Source organism: Triturus cristatus, chromosome 2_1 (assembly GCF_964204655.1).
Source record: "Triturus cristatus chromosome 2_1, aTriCri1.1, whole genome shotgun sequence".
In the NCBI taxonomy this organism is placed as follows: Eukaryota; Metazoa; Chordata; class Amphibia; order Caudata; family Salamandridae; genus Triturus; species Triturus cristatus.
In genome coordinates this window covers 440,430,933-440,457,343 of record NC_140581.1, presented here as the reverse complement: position 1 = coordinate 440,457,343, position 26,411 = coordinate 440,430,933, and the positions used below count along the sequence as shown (strand labels likewise).

General features: G+C 45.3%; 1 protein-coding gene across 1 annotated transcript in view; it reads left to right on the top strand.

The window, feature by feature from the left end:
* The window catches only part of THBS4 (thrombospondin 4), a 257,747-nt gene that overhangs the window by 160,796 nt on the left and 70,540 nt on the right, over positions 1–26,411 (top strand). Inside the window, exons 16-20 of the mRNA XM_085632230.1 lie at positions 7,368–7,561; positions 10,331–10,509; positions 12,083–12,131; positions 12,240–12,436; positions 18,931–19,103. Of these exons, the coding sequence (XP_085488356.1) occupies positions 7,368–7,561; positions 10,331–10,509; positions 12,083–12,131; positions 12,240–12,436; positions 18,931–19,103 (792 nt within the window). The remainder of the gene's footprint in view (positions 1–7,367; positions 7,562–10,330; positions 10,510–12,082; positions 12,132–12,239; positions 12,437–18,930; positions 19,104–26,411) is intronic.

The following is a 26,411-nucleotide window of genomic DNA, read 5'->3' as shown; positions in this document are numbered from 1 at the left end:
TTGCTATTGCATGCCCTGTGCATCTTCAATGAAAATTATATAAATAAAAAATGCAATGAAACACGCACGCACCAGTACCGCCCGCATCACTACCAAGACCAGTAAAATGCCATTTAGGCGGTCCTGAAAGGCAGAGGGAATATGCTACAGCGATGATCATACGACCACAGGGTCGTTCCAGCTCCCGCCTATCCCTGCAGCTGTTCATTCTACAAATACCAACGTTTTCAAGCTGTGACGAGGGAAATGTGGCTTAAGGCTAGACAAGAGCTTTGTAGAGTCAATCCTGAAAAGTGTGAAGCCTTTACCGAAATAAGAGCTCCGTGTCATCTCGTCACAGCCTATTCTGTGTAAGCACGTGTTGGGAGAGCAATTTTAATTGGTCATTTTACCACTCTCAAAGTACTCCTAAAACTCTGTGCAAGGGAGAGCCACATTAAAAATGATCAATCCTACATTCTCACCCACCCCTCAATGGGTTCGGTTCCTGAGACGGAGCTCAATGTCTCACCCATGATTCCAACTCCCGCAGCCTGAAGGCTGTCTTTCAGCCATGAGGAGTGTACAACAAGAGCTGTGCTTACATTACTGCCCTTTGCAGGACCTGGTTCACGGTCCCACATCACTCAAACTAACTAATGGGAGCTCTAGCCAGCTCTTGACCCACTACTGACAACAGTCAGGGTACCACCCTGACCCTGGCGAAGCAGAATCCAACCCTGTACCCAGAGTTTTGGCCCCACTGTATAGTGATGCCTCACTCTGAGTGTCTATCCCAGGAAATACCCATTGTACAAAGTCTAAACCATGGCAAGAATCTCATCTTGCTGCTTAGGACTCCACACTTATAATATTGCATTGTATTTGGATTTATATAGCGCTTACCACCCCATACGAGACGCAGCACTTTATGTGGGAAACAAGCCGACTCCGAGACTGCTGATGTCGTGCAGGGTCCCCGGGAGCTCCCGAGATGATCTGGAGCCAACAGGGGGAGGGAGGGAGGGAAAGTGAACGCGCGCCATGTGCGCGCTGTGTTTATATGCCGCGTACACATCTCCTGTCCTATCTGACGCGTGCAGATGATCTGGAACCGACAGGGGGAGGGAGGGAAAGTGCGCCATGCGCGTGCTGTGTTGAAACGCCAGCCCTACGCGGGGACAGGAGATGTGCATGCGTACGGAGTGCACATCTCCTGTCCCTACGCGTGCGCATCTCCTGTCTCCCTTCCGCCCAAAAAACGAAGACAATAGATCTCGCCAAGGAGAGCAACGCATGAGCTGCGTCGCTAGGCGAGACCTAAAAAGGGCCATGTCTAGCACTGCTGTAGTTCATGTGAGTGGTAATATGAAAGATTCTGTCTGATGAATCCCAGAGTAACAGTAATCCACTGGCTCTTTGGCCTTACATCTATGTCCGTCTCGATCTAGTGACAGGCTACAGTAGCATGATCCCAGCTCAGGGACCTCCCTCGGCCCTGTAACATGGCACCAGCCTCCATCTAGTGTCAGGCCACAATAGCGTGACTTCAGCTCAGTGACCTCCCTCGGCACAGCAACATGGCACCAGCCTCCATCTAGTGACAGGCCTCAATAGCATGATCCCAGCACAGGGACCTCCCGCGACCCAGCAACATGGCACCAGCTTCCATCTAGTGACAGGCCACAATAGCATGATCCCAGCTCAGGGACCTCCCTCGGCACAGCAACATGGCACCAGCCTCCATCTAGTGACAGGCCACAATAGCATGATCCCAGATCAGGGACCTCCCGCGACCCAGCTACATGGCACCAGCCTCCATCTAGTGACAGGCCACAATAGCATGATCCCAGCTCAGGGACCTTCCTCGGCACAGCAACATGGCACCAGCCTCCATCTAGTGACAGGCCTCAATAGCATGATCCCAGCTCAGGGACCTCCCACGACCCGGGAACATGGCACCAGCCTCCATTTAGTGACAGGCCACAATAGCATGATCCCAGCTCAGGGACCTCCCTCGGCACAGCAACATGGCACCAGCCTCCTTCTAGTGACAGGCCACAATAGCATGATCCCAGCTCAGGGACCTCCCTCGGCACAGCAACATGGCACCAGCCTCCATCTAGTGACAGGCCTCAATAGCATGATCCCAGCTCAGGGACCTCCCACGACCCGGGAACATGGCACCAGCCTCCATCTAGTGACAGGCCACAATAGCATGATCCCAGCTCAGGGACCTCCCTCGGCACAGCAACTTGACACCAGCCTCCTTCTAGTGATAGGCCACAATAGCATGATCCCAGCTCAGGGACCTTCCTCAGCACAGCAACATGGCACCAGCCTCTTTGCCTGTGATATTGCCAAGGCCATGTACCTCCTGTGTGTAGCTGGGGTTTCCCACACCCATTGTTACCCTCAGGTCTCGGGGTACATCGTGGCCATTCATCGTGGTTAATGCAAACCCAAAGGTTGATGAGCACCAGTTGGGTAAGCTCTAGACGGGTCATGGCTAAAACCCAAATCATACTGGAACCTTGCACATGCATGTGAGGGTAAGAGACAAAGCTCTTGGTAGGTTGCTCCTCAGACAGCACAAGAACGAAGTGTTCCACCCAGTGTTACTCGTCTTTCCCTACTCCTGTGAGTGAGCCCAATCCTTTTTCTTAGATCCCTGAGACCCTTCCTCTTTCTATATTGTGGGAGGTGTCCTTATTATGCTCTTCTAGAATTTTACCACAATTTACACCTTCATTATTAGTAGAAAATTACATTTCAGGATAAAAAACAGGCAAGGTGGTGAAAGGACAAATATCCTGCTTTTATTGTTTTGTCTAGGACTGCAGCGTGGCATAGACTGAAAAGATTGGAGGTAGCTGACATCTGAAATATATGAGTCTGTGTGAATGCAGAGGCACTGTACCATCTGCACTATCTGTTTATTTCATGTCCAATAAACATTATCACGGTTGACTGTTTGGATCAACGCTGTTTAACTTTTGTTTGGAAACAACCAACCAAGCACTCATCTTTCTACACACCATTCAGAAGTTAAGTAAGAGGAAGAAGGCTCTGTTGTAAATTGCCTTTCTTGACTGCAGTCAAGCTTCTGATGCAACCAAGAGAACAATGTCTCTCACGAACAATTAAAAAAACAGGCACCTCCTTATCATAATCATACAGTTCTATGGCAAAGCCTTCAAAGTCAGGGATAGTCTTCAAAGCCACTGCAGTGATGTAGTATATTAGTGGCAAGAAACCTATCATCATTTATGCCCTTTCGTCTATATATAGTATATTAGTCGCAAGACACCCACCGTCATTTATGCCCTTTCGTCTATATATAGTATATTAGTCACAACACACCTACAGTCATTTATGCCCTTTCGTCTATATATAGTATATTAGTGGCAAGACACCCACCGTCATTTATGCCCTTTCGTCTAGTTATAATATATTAGTGGCAAGACACCCACCGTCATTTATGCCCTTTCGTCTAGTTATAGTATATTAGTGGCAAGACACCCACCGTCATTTATGCCCTTTCGTCTAGTTATAGTATATTAGTGGCAAGACACCCACCGTCATTTATGCCCTTTCGTCTAGTTATAGTATATTAGTGGCAAGACACCCACCGTCATTTATGCCCTTTCGTCTAGTTATAGTATATTAGTGGCAAGACACCCACCGTCATTTATGCCTTTTCGTCTATATAAAGTATATTAGTCGCAAGACACCCACCGTCATTTATGCCCTTTCGCCTATATATAGTATATTAGTGGCAAGACACCCACCGTCATTTATGACCTTTCGTCTATATATAGTATATTAGTGGCAAGACACCCACCGTCATTTATGCCCTTTCGTCTAGTTATAGTATATTAGTGGCAAGACACCCACCGTCATTTATGCCCTTTCGTCTAGTTATAATATATTAGTGGCAAGACACCCACCATCATTTATGCCCTTTCGTCTATATATAGTATATTAGTGGCAAGACACCCACCGTCATTTATGCCCTTTCGTCTAGTTATAGTATATTAGTGGCAAGACACCCACCGTCATTTATGCTCTTTCGTCTATACACCAGTAACTTCTACGGCACCCACTATCAGCCATGACCTGAAAAAAATACAGCTTCCAATACTTCTCTATGCTCGATTTTTGTGGGATGAACCCTTAAAATTTGAAGGCCCACGAGAGAAACAATCTTTATAGAGAATAAGCTCAAATTCAGCATTGATAAAACCAAAGGTAAAGAAACAAGAGCTAGAGGACACAGCTCAGAGACAACCAACATTTACAGTACTGAAAACAGAAGTAGGAAGAGTAAATGAATTCCCCTATCTGTGTCTCAAACACATGCAACAAAACGGCCGGAAACTACAAAATAATGAAAGGATAAGCAGAGTGAAAGGCCAGATAAAGGGTACAATTTTTTTTGAAGAAAAGGCAATAACGCCCTGCCCCATCTGAAAAAAGTCTTACACGCAAAAAGTGGTAAAATGTTCTCAAATAGAGTAAAACTCTTGGGCTTGAAAAACATACACAAGGTTTAGGACAACTCACAAATGATATATCCAAATGCCTCCTTTACCTGTCTTTCGCAAACACCAATTGTGGTCCTAGAAATAGTCATAATGTTGTTGACATACATGCGTGATCAAACATCTTTGATGCCAGATGATTGTGCGAGCGACCGTTCCACCAGCTGAACAAACATCTTGAGTGATAGAAGCAGGAGGGGTACCCAAGTCCGAAAGGCAGAATCATCTTGTACAAATGCAAAGCAAATAAATATATATCAACGGGATTCGATTTTGTGGACACCACACAGTAAGGTCATGTGACGTGGCCTGTGTGTAGGAGAGGCATCCTCGTGGCTTTCCAGGTGCATCCCTTTGTTTCTTGGGATCACTGGGGTGGCAATGCCCTCTGTGCAGGAGGGGCACCCTCGTCTATCAACCAGTGCCACTATCTGGCTCTTTGATTCACTGGGTGGCAATGCCCTCTGTGCAGGAGGGGCACCCTCGTCTATCACCCAGTGCCACTATCTGGCTCTTTGATTCACTGGGTGGCAATGCCCTCTGTGCAGGAGGGGCACCCTCGTCTACCACCCAGTGCCACTATCTGGCTCTTGGATTCACTGGGGTGGCAATGCCCTCTTTGCAGGAGAGGCACCCTCGTCTACCACCCAGTGCCACTATCTGGCTCTTGGATTCACTGGGGTGGCAATGCCCTCTTTGCAGGAGAGGCACCCTCGTCTATCACCCAGTGCCACTATCTGGCTCTTGGATTCACTGGGGTGGCAATGCCCTCTATGCAGGAGAGGCACCCTCGTCTATCACCCAGTGCCACTATCTGGCTCTTTGATTCACTGGGGTGGCAGCACCCTCTGTGCAGGAGGGGCACCCTCGTCTACCACCCAGTGCCACTATCTGGCTCTTGGATTCACTGGGATGGCTATGGTCTGTGTGCAGGAGAGGCACCCTCGTCTATCACCCAGTGCCACTATCTGGCTCTTTGATTCACTGGGGTGGCAATGCCCTCTGTGCAGGAGAGGCACCCTCGTCTATCACCCAGTGCCAATATCTGGCTCTTTGATTCACTGGGGTGGCAGTGCCCTCTGTGCAGGAAGGGCACCCTCGTCTATCACCCACTGCCACTATCTGGCTCTTGGATTCACTGGGATGTCTATGTTCTGTGTGCAGGAGAGGCACCCTCGTCTACCACCCAGTGCCACTATCTGGCTCTTTGATTCACTGGGGTGGCTATGGTCTGTGTGCAGGAGAGGCACCCTCGTCTATTACCCAGTGCCACTATCTGGCTCTTGGATTCACTGGGGTGGCAATACCCTCTGTGCAGGAGAGGCACCCTCGTCGATCACCAAGTGCCACTATCTGGCTCTTGGATTCACTGGGGTGGCAGTGCCCTCTGTGCAGGAGAGACAACCTCGTCTATCACCCAGTGCCACTATCTGGCTCTTGGATTCACTGGGGTGGCAGTGCCCTCTGTGCAGGAGGGGCACCCTTGTCTACCACCCAGTGCCACTATCTGGCTCTTGGATTCACTGGGATAGCTATGGTATGTGTGCAGGACGGCCATCCCCATGGCTGTTGCAGTGCCTACATATACACCGGGAAGTCTAAATAGGGCATCTGACAGAGTGCGCTTGGTGTCATACGCTCATGTATTTTTTCGACATAGTCCCTGATGGCGGTGGCCCAAGCTGCCTATATCACTGGCTATAGGGAAACTAACATACATATGAGAGGCAGGTCCCGCGGGTAGGGATCATTACAATCAATCATGCATGGTGCATTACTGATCCCACATCCTCTGTAGCCCGTGTGACCCTCTCACTCACTAGAATGAGGATCCAGAATGTATTTTACTTAATTTTCCTGGGAACCGAGATATGTGCCCTCTCTGTGAATCCTGGGGCTTCTCCTGCCTTTCCTAATGATAGTATCAGAGAAGAAACTGAATGAGGAAAGCTACTCCCAGCCAACTGCTTTAGCTTGTTTGGTTTCCAATACAAAAATACCTTGCCATAGAGCGATAATGATCATACCTTCTAGCTTTGTAATTTTAATTGCAGTCGCATTTGTATAGCATTTCTCACCCTTGGCGAGACACGTTTCTGTGTTTTTCTTGGCAACGACCACTGGAGGGCGTCAGTAATGCACATTTAAACATTGTCGACTCCCCACCCCCTTCTATTCCTTTTCCACTTCTGATCATGGTGTATAGCAATTTTACAATTAAGAAAATGTGCTTTAGGTTAGAAAAAAATACCATAAAAAAGGTACTCCCTGACAAGTGTTTACCTTGTTTGGTTTCCAATGCAAAAAATACCTTGCCATATATCGATGATGTTCATACTTTCTAACTTTGTAATTGTAATTGCAGTCGCATTTGTATAGCGTTTCGCCGTTTCACACCCTTGGCGAGACGCGTGCACTCGCCATGCACTTCTCACTTCGACCCCTCGCTGTTTCTGTGTTTTTCTTGGCAACGACCACTAGAGGGCGTCAGAAATGCAGATTTAAAGATTTTCGAGCCCCCCCCCCCACCCCACACGCCCTTCTATTCCTTTTTCAATTCTGATCAGGGAGTATAGCAATGTTCCAGTTAAGAAAATGTGCTTTAGGTTAGAAAAACCAACCATAAAAACAAGTACATTGCCAAAAATGTTTCACTGTAAACTCCTACTAATAAATTCAATCTTCAAACATTTAAGTAATCAGTGTATAACAAATTGTGAATTGATGTGGGACATACATAGGTGAGCATTTAGGACAAGGGGCTCTGGTGCAGGCAGGTGCATGCCATTCTTTGGGCTCGGCTTGGTGTGAGGTCTGATTGCTTCTTCTCTCTGCACGCTGCAGCGATGGCGATGGACACCAAGACAGCACAGACAACTGCCCCAACGTCATCAACAGTGCCCAGCTGGACACCGACAAGGATGGACTGGGTGACGAGTGTGATGATGACGATGACAACGATGGGATTCCAGATATCATTCCACCGGGCCCTGACAACTGCAGACTGGTGCCCAACCCGGGGCAGGAGGACGACAACAGTAAGCTCCCCGCACTATGCCTTCATTCATAGACACGCGCCCTTTGTAAACTCACCGCTGGGTCTACATTACCCAGCATTTGAAATGAGACCAGGGATCAGGGCGAGCTGGCAACTGCAATGACCTTTTATATTCACCATCATTCTGGACTGACTGGCATTCAGGCATCATTCCTCCTAGAAAGAGTTTCAGTAACCATCCCGTGCTACCAACATATGTTTATCATACAATTCAACCCCTTTAGACAGCGCATGTCAGGTGACTGCTTTCTGCTGATCTGTGATTGGGCGAGTGCGGTCAGGGACCTCCTGCCAGTTTTAGAGTGGAGCACAGCATTGCCCTCTGAACCTTGGCAGCAGAGCACAGAGTAAGACATCCTAAGTATGGGGTCTCAATGGACAACTTCCTGCCCACTGTGAATCAATAGAGATGGCACTAAACAGAGGTAGAACTCAAGAGAAGATGCTTGGCTGACGCTGGGGATTTCCTTTTTACTCCATTACTGCCCGGTGGCAAAAATCCGTCTTGTGCACGTAAACCTTGGAAACCTGTGAAACCATCACATATGAATAACATTAATGCTCCTTGATATGTGGATACATTTCTTGTAGGTAATTACTGCCCTGTGCAGAACTACTCCACACACATATTTTTTCCAATGTACATTACAATAAGAAATAACAATAATAAAATACCTGTAATAAAAAAGGACCCCTTAGCGGCACTTATATAACCCCTTTTCCCAGTCCCATACACGATGACGCCCGGAAAGCAGAATTCCCACAATGATTACTTTGTTTCATTCATTTTTATTCAGTTTAAAATCCTCTCGGGATCATGGATGTACCCACAGAATCCGGATCAATCATCTTTATCATAAATCCTTTGCAGTGGCGGCTGGTAGGGAACGGTGGTAGGGGGGGCGGGGGAAGGTTTGGAAGGTTAGGAAAAAAGAAAGAGAAAAGTAAACTTACTTGGTGATCGCCATCGCCAGCCGCCGCCTCTCCTCTGAGCAGAAACTAGGAAGCTCCCAGACTTCCGTGACCAATCACAACACTGCCTTAAGCAGCGTTGTGATTGGTCTGAGTGCCGTGGTTCGGCAATCAGATGGCGACTGGGAGGCTGGGAATGTTCTCCACTAAGGCTGTATACTACAGCCTGTAGAGAACATGCACAGTGCACATGATGGTTTGGCTGGCCAAAGACAGGGCACCACCCCTCATCAGCCAGGTCAGCTTGAATCCAGTGGCGCTATGAGCACCGGACCCACGTCTCGGCATACCCTTCCCACTTAGGGCGACAAAAGCATAAGGGACAAAAGCATAAGGAACAAACGATGGACGGAATGCTGAACAATGCAAATATTTATCCCCAGTCACAAAGTCACATATTCTATTGTTCTTTTGCTCACCAATCCACCCCAGTTTGAACCAGCCATATGCAAATCAGTCTTGACCCTGCTCGACATGGGAACAGCCCAGCTTGAACTGCCAAGCCAGGTCCTCCCTTGACCGGAAACAAGCATCCTGGAAACAGCTTCGGGCATCACCTGTCATCAGCCAGGCTAGCTTGAATCCAGTGGCAAAGTGAGCAAGGGACCCATGTCTGGGCATACCCTGCCAACTTAGGGTAAGCAGAAGGAGATGATGGACAGAACGCTGAAACTTTTCAAACACCCACCCCCAGTCACAGATCTGGGTTGAATCCATCATCGTTCTTTAGCTCACTTTGCCACCCCAGTTTAGACACAGTAATATGCAAATCAGTCTGACCCTGTGCCTCATGGGAACAGTCCACCCCAAACTGCCAAGCCAGGTCTTCCCTCAACCTGAAACAAGCATCCTGGGACGGGTTTCGGAGTTATAACTCCAGCACACTAATTATGATGAAGAGCTATGCCAGTGATGACCATGCATGATATTTGCAAACATTACATCACAATAACATTATACTTGACTTCAAAAAACATACCCTTGTAAAATATACATGAATAGGCAGCCATCCACCCCAGGCTTTAGACTTCAGTTTACCTGGCGACGCGTGTAAGCAACCTCCCTCACTGCACCTAAGCACCCAAAAACTAAGAATAAGCTGCAGCCAGTCTCAGTGGCGTAACAGGCTCCAGGGTACCCTCAGATACTGTGCACCGGTGGCAGCTGAGAGCTTCTGACTGGGTCCGGAGTGTGTGGGGCCCCCTCCATGCACTTTGCAGGGAGACCCCCCTCGAGTTTCGTTACGCTACTGGCCAGTCTATGGTCGTTGACGAGGGTATCCCCTTGTGACTAGGACTGGTACACCAACGGAGGCTACATCTAGGGATTAGGGGCCTTTCAAACTTTTGCCAAAAATCAAAAAGCGCAGGGGAACCACCGGGGACACAAAGAAGAAATGAGAGGGGCACCAGCTGCACATATTATCTTGGAATTTCATACTTAGTGTTGGTCACACTCTGCATCTAAAATTATTGCTATCCTGCTGTAGCATTCAAAGTACAGTTTAGTCAATCTAGCCCTATGTGCTTCGCGCCTTCCACGTTAATGCCAGTAGTCATCTTTGTTCTGAGCTCTCAGCATGTCCCCTCATCGTCCTATATTTCTGATTTTTGACCATCTTGTTTTTATTCAAACTTATCCTATATCACTAGGAATGTTAAAGATTGGTGCATATTTCTAAATAATAGCTGTTCCTGCCTTTTCCTAATCTGGCAGGTGATCACATCCCTGCCACTCATACATCTCAATGCTGATTTTTGATGCTTTGCTCTTCCAGGTGATGGTGTGGGTGATATCTGCGAGTCGGATTTTGACCAAGACACGGTCATAGATCGGATTGATGTGTGCCCAGAAAATGCAGAGATTACCTTGACCGATTTCAGAGCCTACCAGACTGTTGTCCTCGATCCCGAAGGAGATGCCCAAATCGATCCAAATTGGATAGTGTTGAACCAGGTATTACTGCAATCCATTTGTATAACTATTTAGCTAGTAAGGGCTTGGGTACATTTTTATGCCAGATACTTCCCAAAATGAAACATGTACTTTCTGACTTGTTTCATTGAACTAGAGAATGAGTTGTTGGTACACATTTTTGGGAATTAAAAAAAAATCTCTTTAATTTTATGCATTTGTATACATTTGATTCAAATTCCGCTATTTGTGAGTGAGTAAGTGACTTATTTTCATTAATTATATCCAACTACACCATTATTATTCACAGAGCAAAATAAACTAAATTGGCACAGATTATATTGACTGTGTGTTTTGGTGATTAGTGTCGCCTGAGCAAAATATAGCCTTGGAAATTAAAAAATAAAGTTTTGCCTTTTTCTTCTTAAAAAAAACTTGTTGGTCATGCAGTTATGTTTAACTGAAATACAAACAGAATGAGCCTGAGAGGTTTCATCTCATTGGGTTTCAAGTAAAGTAAAGCTTTGCTATATTTGTGCACTGTGGGCCAGATGCACGACCATTAAGTTTAGTGAGTTGCAAATTGTGCAATATTGCAACTCACAATTTGTGACTCGCTAAACTTAATGTACAACAGTGTCTGAGACACTGTTTGCGATTCCCAGTGGGGTCGCAAATTGCATGCCTCATGAATAGTAATGAGGCTGTTGCAGTTTACGACCCCATTGGGAATGGCTGGCACTCCCAGGGATGGTGGCCTGCTGGGGTCAGCAGACCACCATGTCTGTGACTGCTTTTTTAATAAAGCAGCTTTTTTTTCTAAATGCATCCCGTTTTCCTTAAGGAAAACGGGATGCATTCAAAAAAATATAATGAAACTTTTCAGTTTCATTTTTTAAGAGCAGGCAGTGGCCCCTGGAACAACTGCCTTCTCTTAAAAAATATTTGCACACCCATTCACAAAGGGGGAGGGGCCCCCTGGGAACCCTTTCCCGTTTGCGAGTGGCTTACCACCCTTTGGAAAAGGGTGGTAAACTGTGAGTGTTTTGCGACCGCAAATGCAATCACAAAACAATCATACATAGGTTTGAGACTCGCTATTAGGAAGGGAAGCCCTTGGCACGCCCCTTCCTAATAGCGAGTCGCAAACCATATTTTGCGAGTCGCTAATAGGTTAGCGACTCGCAGAATATGGTTGGTACACGGGACTGACCAATTTTGCTGTCGCAAACAGGCACAATGTCCGTTTGCGACTGCAAAAAATGGTCGTACATCTGGCCCTATATCTCTTGGACCCCACTGCTAAACGCCTACATCGACTTCGCCAGGTGGATCGATGGATGCAGTTACCTAATTGTGTATATGAATTCCTGCAGTTAGAAGCGAACACAGCCTTCACTATGTTAGCTCTTCTAACAATGGTACTCACATTGTATTAGTTTACTAGAGAGCTCCATTTTAATTTGCCACATGACTACAGAAATTCACAGTGTATGACTGATATTGCGAAATTGATGTAGAAAGTCACAGAAAGCTAAACTTCCTGTCCATGGCCCTTTACTCATTCAAACAATCACTTTATCAATATTATGCAAAATTCCAATTTCTCTTTCAGGGCATGGAAATTGTCCAGACTATGAACAGCGATCCCGGTCTAGCAGTTGGTATGTCCAAATTCCCTGCCGTCATATAGTGCAATATACATTAGGGCTAAACTTGACCAGACTCATGGCACATTCTATGAGTAATTGGATGTGTGTCGCACTCCCCAGGTTACACCGCGTTCAACGGGGTCGATTTTGAAGGCACGTTCCATGTCAACACGGTGACCGATGACGATTATGCTGGCTTTATATTTGGCTATCAAGACAGTTCGAGCTTCTATGTGGTCATGTGGAAACAGACTGAACAGACTTACTGGCAGGCCACCCCTTTCAGAGCAGTTGCAGAGCCGGGCATTCAGCTAAAGGTAAGTGCGCATTTTAGTGATTATCGCTAGCTACATGTGTTGAAAGTCAAAACTGTTCTTACCTGTTTTTATGAGTAAAATAATTCCAAAGAAACTGAACCGAGTGGTTGATTTTGAAAAATATATCAGTAGTGTGAAACCGAGAGGGACATATTCATAAAAAAAACATCACGGAATGGAGGTGTTTTGGAGTATGCTTCAGAAACTGACATTATAGGTAGTATTCTGCAGCTTTAATAAAAGTAAATTTCAAAGAGGTTGAGATAGAAGTTAAAGAATTAATAGTTGGAGTAAACAATGAGAATATAAATATTCCAAGCTAGTTGAAGTAAGTACATTTCACTGCATTATACAATTTAAACCCGGTTACTAGCATTGTTCAAAAGCAGCAAAATTAAGAGAATAATTAGTTTCTTGCTCTATGAAAAAAGGTTTGTGCCAAAAGAGTAACATGTGAACATGATGCCTTTATTTGCACGCTGATGGGAATTCACAAACTATTCCATGGATGTTTGTCACATATTAGTATTTATTATGTATTAAGCGAATGTACACATAGACTTCATGGCACTAGGAAGATAAAACAGCAGAAGAGAGATAAAATAAATAGGCTAGGTACTGGCCATGCGGGTGTGCCGAGTGCCTTAGAATTGCACCTGCTTAAATAAATGGGTTGTTAATGCCTTACAAAAAGAAAACAGGTAGGGGGTTGAGTAGATTTCCTCTGGAAGCCTGTTCCATTCCCTAGCAGCTCTGACAGAGAAACCTCTGCCCGAAGGTTTTCGTCTGAGTCCTAAGAATAGCCAAATACCTCTAGGTCGCTGCTTCTAAGAAGCCTGTTCTGCGTGAATTTGCACTTTAAGAACTGCACAGCTGTGCCGTGGAGAATGCGATGGGTTATTACCATGGCCTTGAATAGAACTCCTTTCCATACTAGCAGTCAATGACATTGGTTCAAAACTGGAGAAATGTGCTGAATGCGTGAGCTGCCCGGAATTAAGAGGTCCACCACATTCTGGTCCATCAGGAGGATCCTCAGAGTCCTCTTTGATATCCCCAAATAACAAGCATTATCATACTCAGGATGAGATAACGAGAGCTTTTGTTACCGGCATCTAATAAGTATGATCCATAAATGGGAGAATTTGTTTCAACATACTGAGCAGCCAGAAGAAGGTTCTCGCTATCCGAGCTGCCTAATGTCCTAGCAGAGGGTAGGCATAATGGTGAGATGCTGTGGCCTAATGGCTAGAGCAGTCGACCTCGGTGATGGGGAGCCAGGTTTGAGTCTCGGCTAGGACGCTCAACATCCTGTGATTTTGGGCAAATCACTTAATTTCCCCGTGCCTAACAAAAATATTAATGTGTCCATCTGTAACACAATTGGTGTTCATGTAAAGCACTCTTATACCTTTGGGTCGAGGTCGTGGTGTATATAACCCCCCCCCCCCCCAAAAAAAAATCCTGGCAGGCTAAGGGCATGACTCCACACACTCTGGCCAAGCCAAAGGGTCTCATTTGTAATATTGCTTTTAATTACCAATACCTCTGTTTTAGCGGGGTTCAGTTTTTTAAAAAATTGCAAGACATCCATGTGTGAATCCCCACTAACATGTGTGCTAATGTTGTTGGGATACACAGGTACTGACATCGGTTCCTTTCTTTTGGTGCTTCTTAAATATACGCTGCGTATCGTCAGCATACATGTAAAACTGATGTTTCTCTAGTACCACTGCCATAGATGTTGAACAAGAGTGGCGACACAATTGACCTCTGAAGAACTCCACATAAGGAGATCTTGAGCTCTACCATGAAAGGTGGCAGGACTGTGGCCAGTTAGTAACTAGATCACATTCCAGATTTCTTAATCGCTGCAACAATATGGCATGGTCGATGGTGCTGAATGCTGCCGACAGGTCCAATAGGGGCATGGTGGCTGTCCCTCTGTCCTTCATGAGCTGTAAATCTTCTTGGACTGAAAGGATTAGAAGCTCCGTGCTGTGACTGGCCCTAACCTCACTTGTAGGGGATGTACCAGATTATTATCTTCCACATAGGTTTGTAGCTGAGTGAAAAACAGTTTCTCAAAGACTTTTGTTAGAAATGCAGCAGCAAAATTGGTCGATAGTTATTCGGGTCTTCAGAGGATTATGAAGATTTTTTCAGTAGAGGACTGATTTTTTGCAGCCTTTCATTCCCCGGGAACCTTCCCGCTCTGTGTAGAGAGGTTGAATATCTCAGTGATTTCCTCCATCATGCTGAATGCCACCTGTTTCAAAGGTCTGAAGGTGAGCTTGGGGATTTAGCCATGGGGATAGCTTCGGACACGACTGAGCTGGATAGTTCATTGAAATGTGATGATAGTCTGTTGTTCTGAGGATCCGGCCTTTCTTCATTGGGAAAAAAGTTATAAAGTTATGGCCAGTCAGAGCCCATGTAGTCTGCCAATATGCCATCTCTAAGCTTCCGAGTTTTCTCATCAAATAAGTTAGAGAGAGCACTGCATAGAAGGTGCGAGGGAACACAGCCCTCCTGATTGGCTGAACTGTCAACTGCTTGACCACCTTAAAAAGCCCCCAAGGTGCCTTGGCTGCCTTGGATACTGAGGAGAGACAATGTTATATTTCGCTGCCTGAATTTCTTTTCAATAGACGGCCAAGGCTCATGTGTAACATTGTCTAGCGTTGGGATCACAGGTGGCACGGCAGCGGTGTTTTGCCTCGCTGGATCTCGATGTAAGTTCTTGTAGCTTTTTGGAGAACCATGGATTAGCCTTACAAGCAATATTGGTAGTTCTTACTTTATTAAGCAGAACTGGTAGCATGCGGTCCAAGGTTTCCAACAGCCTGGCACGGAGAGCTTCCAGAGCAGCATCTCGTTCGAGCTTAGTCGCCTCCATCTCTTTGGCTCTGCCTCGCTGTGCTCGTGTAGATACAGCTCTAGCCAGTGCATCCACTGAAAAGGATTTCCGATGCCTGGAAAGAGGGATGTTGTTGGATTTAGCATTATATCTTGGTTTAGGTAGCTGAATAGCAAAAGCAATTCCGCTATTGTTAATCCAAGGTAGAGACAGGTACAGGTCAATACCTGTCTTGTGAGGTGATCATGCCATCCACCAGATCTCCCCTCTATTCAACTTGTAAATAGATATACTTGGAGTTTCTGCTTAGAGCAGTCAGACAGTGCTGATTTCCATTCCAGACATGAGCCGTCAATTAGCAAGGGAAGAGGTGGCTACTGGAGTCGCTTGAGATCTATATAGATAATTAAATTTAGGAAAAAGCTCCTTTCTTACCAATAAGTTAATTGGAAACAGAGTTATTTGGCTTAATTAACAATTGGTTGATTAGCAATTAGGACTCATGACTTTAAGAGTGATTTGGTGCTACTTTGTTGTAGCTAGGTTTTCGCTCTACAAATACCAATGCCTACATACATTTGAGAATTAGACGTGGGCAGACTCCAAGGAAGGTGTGGAGAAATCGAGTGAAGCTATGTTTTCTGCCTTCTATGTCTCATCCAGAATTTTGCCTGTTCACTAATCGTGAGAAATCCGGGAGACAAAAATCAATGTTTGCTGACTATGCAATGCATAATGAAAATAGCCACTTACAGGGTAAATATTGAGCAAAAAAAATCCAATATTCTGTAAATGCATTCTGGGGTAAATATGTTTGTGAGCTTTGAGTCACAATATGAACATTTGAACTATTGTATTTCTTCTGGTGTGATTTTTAAGGACATGTTAATCTTGCTGAGTATATGTTTTTGGATCGCCACACAGGGGCCCATTACCTAAGAGGAGCTATTATACTTACCTCCAGGGCCGGACTGGCCATAGCGGGCACCGGACGTTTCCCCGGGTTGCCTCCAGGGTGGGAGCCGGTTTTGGACCCCCTGGGGGACATTTTTGTTACCGGGGGCCGGTTTTGCAGCATAACTGCAATATCCGCCCCTTGTAACAAAAGGTGCAGTGGTGAGGAGTGGTGCTTCCATCTAGCACCCCCTTGGGGGCCCGCCTAGCTGTTTGCCAGGGCCGCTTTCGGTTCCCAGTCCGGCTGTGCTTACCACAGGTAGCCATTTAGCTCTACCTCCAAGTGTGTTTCCCTGTATGCAGAGAGCAGCAGTGAGAACCGCAATCTATTTTCAGCACTCCCATGCAGCCAGTGGTGTACACCTCAGAGGGAACCTCAATTTAACAGGGATTTGCCGTAGGAAAATGGGAACTACTCCTATACTTCAACTATTACCTCATCTGCAGAGACTGGGGGATAGTAATAGGGCCGATGGGCACCTGCCTTGGTATAGCAAAGCAAAACCAGTGCTGGACAACTGAACCTCTAAGTGAGTGCCGGCGGTACCCAATCCAGTACCTACAATTGCAGAAATGATAGAACACTATGGGTCATATTTATAAGATAGTCACGTAGTGCAGCACAGCAAATCACCTTGCTGGTCTGGGCAATAGGAAAAAGGCAGAAATGCGCCATATTTAAAAGAATATGGCTCATTCCTGCCTTTGTCCCTGCACTGGCGCTGTGTTCAGGGGCAGCTCCTCCATGTGGGTGGAGGAGCATCGCACCACTGCTTTCTCGCAGTGCGAGAAGCAGTAACGTAAAATGGTATGAATACCATTTTACGTTACTGCTTCTTGCACTGTGAGAAAGCAGAAGGGTTTGGTTGGGGGCGGGCGTGTGGGCGGTCCTGCAACAGGGCAGGGGAGGAGTGGCTAGCCCAAATGGTGCGGACCCTGACTGTTTGGTCGGCCCTCTGGGGCCGACCAAACCAGTCATGCGCACTCTGCAGCCTACATGGAGAAAATGGCCTCCCCATAGGTGCCTGGCTGGGAGTCGTCCCCACAAATCACAACACTGCCATTGCAGCACTGTGATTTGCTTAGGGGAGGGGAGGGAGACTACTTGCTTCCTGCGAGGAGTAGAGAAGAAGAGATGACGCGGGACCGAATCAGGCCGGCTAAGGTAATTTTATATATATATATATATATATATATATATATATATATATATATATATATATATATATATATATATATATATATATATATATATATATATATATATATATATATATATATATATATATTTTAAATTAAAATTAACCCCCCGCGCGACCCCCTCCCTGTGTTACCCCCTACCCACGAGTCATGCCGGCCGCGACTGGCTGTGTTGGCTGTCTAGCGCCAATGCAGGCACCCTTGCACTCTGGTGCGAGGGTGGTTGTTGCATGCAGGATAATTTTTGTGCAGGAAGTGGCACCTTCCTACACAGGAACAATCCTGAGAGGCATATGCCTCTTTCTGGGTGTGCTGCAGAATGCAGCACATATAGAAAGAAGAAGTAATAAGGAGAAATAAAGATATTTCTCCACATTACACCTCCACTGAGAAGGCATATCTTTTTGGCACACTCTCAGGTCTACCACTTTTGGTAATTTTGGGAATGTGTCAAAAACCATGGGAGTCGCATTAAAATACTCACGCAAGGCCCATGGAATGCCTTCCCAGGGCAGAGTACGCAATGCAGCAATGTGCAATATGTTGCGTTTTATGAAGACACTCAGCCACGCGAGGTGATCTTGCATGGCTTCATAAATCGCATAGATTTTGTTCCATTTGCACTATGTTGTGTGATGCTAGCGCAATGCAAACCCCTTCATAAATATGTCCCTAATATGTCCCCAATACACTGGAACTTTAGACACGACGAGTATTCGCTTTTCACGCGGCAGCTGAGGTCTCCCGTTCGCACGGACTTGCACATCCGTCATATTTGTGTTTCCAGACTACTTCTGGAACACCTAGGAAGGATGACCCTTCCATTCCTACATGTCCTTATTCTCAGATGAACCCTTGTCCGCACCAGGTTGGAATTATCACCGGTACTGCGACTCATGTACCACGATTTCCATTTACAGCCCTGAAGAGTCACAATTGTACCGCGTTGTGACGAAACACGTGTCGGCTGGCTTTTCAATTCTGTATTTGATTTGGTTTGATATATAAATATCTTCAGAAAGATTCGCCTGATGTCAACTTTCATATTTCTTTTTACACAAAGAACATTTGATTAACGGTTTCTACACTGGAACCACCCAACTCAAAACGTGTGCACAGGACTTTGTTCTAATGTCCCTATGTAAGTCTTCTACACCAGGCCTTGCTGCTTGCTGCTACATGATATGTAACATAATCGTACATTAATATTTTCTTTAATGAGTGAAAATATAATCATTGGTCATTTTTGACTAAAAGACACTTGTTAGTAAAATGTGCATGATTTATTGGGCAGAATACAGAACCGTTTAGGTTGGCAGTGCTTCCTGGAATCAAGAGCATTGGAATCGTTAGTTAAAGTCTGAGAAGAGTTATGAGGAAGTGGGTACTTGAGACTCCTACAATGAATAACATGTTATTACCTAGTGAAATTCAGCAGTGAGGTTTGTTGTTCTTGCTAAGCTTGGCTCTTATACTCTAGGCTGTTAAATCCAAAACTGGACCAGGCGAGCATCTAAGGAACTCCTTGTGGCACACTGGAGACAGCACCGATCAAGTCAGGCTGCTTTGGAAGGACCCCAGAAATGTGGGATGGAAGGATAAGGTGTCATACAGATGGTTTCTTCAGCACAGGCCTCAGGTTGGATACATCAGGTAAGTTCATGGACGCTGGAGTTAATTTATCAAAAGATTGCATCCATTCAAAGTTCACAGTGAATCGCTATGTGATAGCTTCATTGCAATTATAGCATGTTTTGTTTTTAGGAGAGATCCAACAGACATTCCATAATGCTGGCAGTGTTCTCACAAGGGCTCTGCCAATGAATTTGAGCAATACTTCTGAAGCAGTGGTTAATTTGTGCTGGTGTTTGCTACTGGTGAGAGCTAGCCCTCTTTCTTGGAAACTGAGACACATTTTCTGTCTGTGGTTTGCACAGTTATTTGCAGCGCAAGACCGAGGAAGTCTCTAATTTAATTTAAGGTTTTATTTTTGGCGGTTGGGCAGCGCTGAAACGTGATCTTTCTCTTACACAGGAGAGAGACTGAGCGGTGGTGCTGACCCTCCCCCATACCCGCATGAGCCTCCTGCCATTGGCTTTTGTAGGTTCAGTTGAACTGTCTTCGCTGGGGTAGCAGGCCATCCATGCGTGCACTTCACCTTGCCAAATTGTGCCATCCTCAGTCAGATTCTGTGCCGCTGACGGCACCCTACAAGTCTGTTGCAGTACTATGCCAGCAGTCTGGCAGTCTACCACTGCAGGGTGGTGGGGCACCTTACTAGGCTTCGATACCTGATGCCAGTAGTGGCAGCCCTGACACAGTGGACCGAAGTCCCATTACCTCTAAAGTGAGAGTCGGAGACACTGTTTGCCACTTAATACCAGCTTGTTCCCCGGGCAAGCCTGTCTCTGACTCATGGTCTCAGTGTATCTCCCAGAAATGAAATGCCACTAGATTTACACACTACCTGTAGATCTTATGGACTGCTGCAGCACATGTATTTATGCACACACATGTGCTCCACTGTCTGGTCATGAAAGCAGATGGAGCAGTAAATGCATTTGGCTTAACTCCGCCTCACTTCACGGGGTAGAGAAGACATTATCAGCAGAAAAGCTCAGATGAATTGTCCTGGTGGATCTGGCTCTGGGATCCTGGTTGTGCTACCTGCCTAGTTAACAGTAGAGAGAGTCTCTCAGCTCTGCACCTGATCGTGGCACCACTGGTGCGGGGGCAAAATCAAGTGAGGATATGTAATAGAAGGCCACTGGCACAATCTCAAGGAGAGCCGGAGTTGGAGATGCCTGAGTATCTGCAAAAACGGACACCTCAGAAACAGCTGGCTTCATTATGAGACAGTAATACATTGAATTGTATCGTATTATATTATACGATTTTTATAGCGCTTCAGACTCCAGTATGGGGAACTGAAGCACCTACTTGGGTGGGGAGCACCCTTCGATGTGGGAGACTGCATGGTTTGCATAGTGATGCATTTGTTGTGATCCTATGTGGGAAGTATTTCAGTGACATGCATGAGTGACTCTTATGTCTTTGGGCACAGTGCCTGGCAGTGTGATGGAGGAGGAGGAGGTGACAGAGATAGGTGCATATATTTAAATTATAGCTAGTACTTTAACATATAGGCCCCTGGCCAGCACTGACCTAGCCTAAAGGGCAGTGAAGTGCTGTGTGCTAGTACACCAAAAATGGGGGCCTATTAGGTCAGAACACTAGAAGATGCCATGTTTTTTATTTCCCGAAAGTAAATCTTTTAAATATGAGGAAACAGGTGCTGCTTATCATACTTGGCCAAAATTAAAGAAGCATCCAGGGGGTCCTACATTAACCTTTGGGCCCTGGCCTCACACTAACTTCCGACAAACTTGGACCAAGGAAAGAAATGGAAGAGGATTCTGAGCAGAAGTTACATAATGTTTAACAGGCCCAGATTTCATTTATCCCTGTAAGACCAAAGGATGGCAAAGATTATGTACATGGGTTCACACCCCAAGCTCTTCTCATGCTCCTGAAGGCAGATGAGCACAATTCAGGGGAAGCCCTAGCTGGGTCACGGCACAGCACCTTTCACATATGTGGGAGAGAGATGAAGTTGCTGCCCTAGTAACCCAAGAGCAAGTTGGCTACACGTATTATTCTTAACTTTAACCCTCTAGGCGAGACCATTAATTGTTCTTAGATCCCAGGGATTCTTGCTCTCTCCAGTGTTACACATGAGGAAGATTAATACCTTTATAGAATTCCCTCCCAGACAACTAACACTTTCATTATTGGGAGGTGTAGAAAATTGGGTTACTGGTTGAGGGGGATAAAACCCTACATAAGCAGCAGCCACAATTCTGATCAGGTTGAAAACACAAGAAAAACCCCAATCTGTAAAGTATGTATGCAGCACTTCAGACAGTAATAAAATGAGATCACAACACAAGAAACATCCCACATAAATTTAGAAAAATAGAGTAAATTTGAAATAATTATTTGACACCAAAGCAGCAAAAATCCAATCAGTAGAACAGGCGGTATGCAATTGTAAAGTTTTAGATAAAAAATAGTGCCTATAAGCACAAAGGGCCAACTGTGGTTATTTGATCACGCTGGTCTGGGACAAAGTCACATATTCAGGCCAACAGAGTGGAGCACGGGCCAGATACACGGACTAAGTTAATCCCGCGGAACAAAGTAACTTAAATCCTGGCTGCAGAGATTTGCAAGATCCCATGTTGAGGATGCGTTGCACAGCGGCAGTTCTGAGAGGCAGCAGGTTGTGGTGGGAAGTCCTGCATCGGAGATGCATCGTGCAGCGTTGGTTCCAATTAGACCATCTACTTTGCTTGCTGTGCAAGGTACTGTGTCTTCATTGTGGATGCCGTTGAGGTGGGCTTGTGATGCGAGGTACTGTGTTGGGAGTGTGCTGTGCAGAAGCGGTTCCAACTCCGTCGGTTCTGCCCAAGCAACCACAGCTGGGCTGGCAGAGCACCATCAGATACACTTCCAAGGGTCCAGGACTGTAGTGGCACCACGTAGGAGAGGGCAAGACTCACAGCAGGCGGAGTCCAGATGCTGTGTTCAAGTTGAATGGAGCCTTTTCTGTTCATGAGGCTCTGATCAGGAGCCAAGCCAGCTAGCCTTTGGAGCCACTCTGGTGATCCTGGGTTCAGGATGCAAGTCCAGACCTTCTCACTCAGGCAGCAGGGCACCAAGGCAGCAGAGTAGAAATCCTTCTTGCAGAGCAGCACAACCGTCCTTCTGAGTCCTCCACAGGTCCAGAGGTGTATTGAAGAGTTGGGTCTGAGGATTCAACATTCATACTTGGTGCCAGCTTTGAAGTAGGAGAAGGTTCTGGAGGTTTCTACTCCCAGGTGTGTTTGGAATTCTCTTCCTACCTGCCCTGGTCCCAGCTTATCTGGGAGCACGAAAGACTAGTGTCAAACCGTTTGTGAGCGTGCTCAGGCAAAGCCTTTGTGATGTTTAAGTGTGGTAGATGTTTTTCTTGTTCTTGAGTTTGATGCTGAAAACCTTCAACCTTCCCTAATTTGCAATTAAACAGATATTCGTATTCAGCAAGAATGTTCCCAATATCAGATGAGGACTTTTCAATATTTGAAATGGGGTTGTACATTTCCGGTCGAAGTATCCTTCCGAGATTGCCCTGGTGACACCAACGCAATAAATACGGACCTTTTTGGCAATGTAAACTTTACTCGAGATAGAATTGTTGTTAAACAAACAGTGGAAACCATGAAACCAAACACGTGAATTGAGTTACCACAGTAGAAACAATGTTCTAACATCAGGGTCATGTAGACTTCTGTCACCTAATTTATCTTTAAAAAACAACTCATCAACAACAATATAAGGCGATCTGGAGTGAGTCAAAACGGCAACTTCGATGTCATCCACATAAATGCAACAAACAGGAGGAAAATACAAGTTTTCATTAATTCCTGGGTAAACTTCTTGAACTATAGCAATATTTCCCATGTCCCAAACTTTAATATTTGAAGAGTGACAGATCTCTAAGATTATATTGATCTTTAGCGGGGCGTGAGCTGTAATTGGCAGAATGAGAGTGTGAGCAACGATGGAAACTTTTAGGATTCGAATTAATTCCAGACAAAACTTAATCCCTGATTTTAGACTCAATAATCTCTGCTGATACCTTATTTTGTACAATACAATTGTCTGTGCTAGATGACTGTGTCCTGGATAATTTCTTGACTGATCACATTGATATTTCCAAAGTCTTCCACTGTTCTTTAAGAGTGAAATTTCTGTGACATGAAGTTGTTCTTGAATCCTTCTAAAACAGTGGATGACACTTTGATCTCCAATGTAAAGCTAAAGCGCCATCGAGCTCACATTGTGAAGCCAATATCCTTAGAGTTGCCACATAGGAATCAACTGGTTTGTTTGACAATTGAACCTTGGTGTGCACCGTATGTCTCACTATGACAATCCGAGTCTCATCAATAAAGTGTGCTCTCCGTCTGTCAATTGCCTCTCAGTGCCCTTCATGTTTACCTGCAATTAACCCTTGGGAGGAAGGCGAATGAGGTAAATGCTCATAAATCTTTTGAACCTCCTTTCCAGCAAATTTAAAAGTAAGGCTTTTTTTTCTTTCGTTGTCTAATGTTTTTCTGTCCAGGGCCCCCGGATAATTTTTGTATAATTTAGACCAGGCATCCCATATCAACAAGACTTCACCTGGTGAGTCAAGAAATAGCGGGGCAGGATTGCACTGCATTTTGAAATCATTGGTACACAAAAAATAGAAATAAGTTAACGACAAAACGTTGACAGCAGTTCAGACGATGACCAGAAGGTGTCAGGAGAGGCCAAAATATGACTGCTAGGAGAGAGCTGTGTAAGAGCTGCCTGCCTGCCTGCAGGACAAGAAACAACGGGTGCAGCGCTGGTCAAATCCGACAAGAAGAAAAGCGGTAAAGCCGAACAAAGGGCGAAGCGGCCGGCTGCATCCGGACTGCGCGAGATGCAGCGTGCTCTGTGTGTGAAGTGATGGTGCACAAGACAATACGAACGAAGAACAGTGTCCGGCGATCAGCAGAGGTGTCGGGGCGCTTGCGATCATCACCAAATGTTAACAAAGTGCAAAGGCAAGAAGGATAAAACACTCTTTATTGAAGCCCCGGCCTGTGGCTCTATTTCCCCAACAACGACGCAGGAAAGTAATCAAGAAGCAATATTTGGAAAGGGTTTATAATGCAGAGAGGAAACCAATGGTAAACAATGTAAATATTTGGAGAATCCCAGATATGGAAGACTTTAACTTGTGCTTTTAAGAGAATAACAATTGACCTGTCAAAGGGGTCATGAAGTGTCATCGAAAAAGGATAATTATTAGGCAACAGCGGAATCACAGTGAATGACAAGTTGCCAGAAGATATAAAAGACAAGGGGGCATATTTACAAGGGAATTGCACCAGCGGAAAGTCACTATCTCTGAAGTTCCAGTGGCGCAATGCCCCGCTCCATATTTACAAAGTGCAACACCCATTGCTTTTTGACGCTGCCCCAGATTTACAAGGATCTGTAAATCTGAGGCAGCGCCAAAAACTAACACCACACAGGCATGCAACGACCATAGGGCTGAATGGGCTTCAGCCTTCCCCCCGCACCTCCCCATCGAGTGTCTCAGCCCAGGGTGCTCGGCTGGGTAGTGCATGTAGTCTTATCTCCAGCACGCCCACGTTTTTCACAGGTCTTAAAAGACCATTTGCATATTTACATACCTTTGTAAACTGGTTACCGAGGCTTAGTTTTTTTTCTGGTTCCAGTACCTCCTGTGCCAAGGGTGTCCCTTCCTAATAGCGACTCACATTTGTATGTATGAATGTTTTGCAACCACAATTTTGCGCCGTCACTACACTTCCCGAGCACTTGTGCACAATATTTTGTTGGTTACATGCCATTGAATGTAACGCAGTGCTACTGACCCATGTGCTTGAACATATGAAGTTACTATGTCCAACATGTCTACCATATGAAATACAGTCTGCATTTACATGATTTGTTTTCCCTGGTTTCTTTTCCGTATTGCGATTTAATTGTGTTTAAGTAATTGTGTCATTATGCATATATGTATAATTGCCCCTTGAAACGATACCCTCGAGACATTGTTGTTTGATACAGATTACTGCCATGGTCTCTTTAGGGTTTATGGGCTATCTCCTGTAGTCTGTTACTCCAGAGCTAATTGGGACTGAGCTCATATTTAAATTACTGAACCCTTTACTGGACCTAATAAAGTGCCATTATTACTCGTGGTGGACTACCATCCATCCCAACTAATAACACACTTTCTCACAGTGTACATCAGGGTCCCTGTGTGTTTTGAGGAGTGTTGTGCATTTTCAATCTGTAGTGTATTTCTATTTAGTTATAATTAAAATTGCTCTTGTGATAACGCTAATTGATTTTGAAAAGGTGGCTATAAAATACTACAGTATCATAATGGAAATCACATTAAAAATGCAGGAGCAATTAAAGGAATGGAAATCATATCAATGGTAGCTTTCTCCACATGAATATTTTGAATTTTCTCGTTTGCCTGGGGACCACTCAGCTTCTCTGATCTTGCACAGCAGAAATTATAAGTCAAAGTTGTGCTTTACAGCCCACTGTAATATTCAAAGCAGAAATCTTGATTACCCGTAGAAAGAGCAACATACTGAGTGCTCGTGTTTTACGTGCACTCAGTCTAAACTACTTTTGTGTGCGAAAAGGAAATAAAAAGCAAGGGCTTCAAAGTAGTAAATCCTGCAAATGGCAATTAGGACTTGTGCCAGGGTAACGCTGGACAAACCGTAGAGAGTAGTAAGGGAAGAGCTAGGGAGGCGTCAAGGGATGTGTGAGTGATCAAATAATGGTGCCCGCGGATTTCTCTTTTCCTCATGTTCCTCTGGACACAGGTGTAGCACATGCAGGCCCACTGTGGGCGGTAATGGCAAACCTGTACACAAATAAATTAAGTTCAGGTTACCACTGTACTGTCCTTTAGTTGTGTCACTTGTCTACACTTCCTTTAGACCCCTGCTTTGTTCTGCAGCATTGCTGGGACCTATATGTCAAGTATGGCCACAATATCTCCCATAGTACGTCCAGCAGCAGATAATGCTTGTAAGTCTAGCCTGTCAGAACAGATGTTTGCTAGACCGGCAGTTTACAATATACATGGATAAAGTTTTGGGTCAGCCCACTTCAACCACTGTTTTGAGACAACATAAATCACATGATATTAATAATAATCATAATAATAGCAGTAATAATAAAAATCATCTGTCATTTGTTTAGTACTTTTATCCAGTGCTTAATTTGTAAAATTGTATGTGCTAGGGCTCTGACCAGGACCAGGGGGCCATCTGCAGTACCCATCGCCCTTGGCATCGCTGCCAAAACCACTACTAACCATCCCTCTCGCAT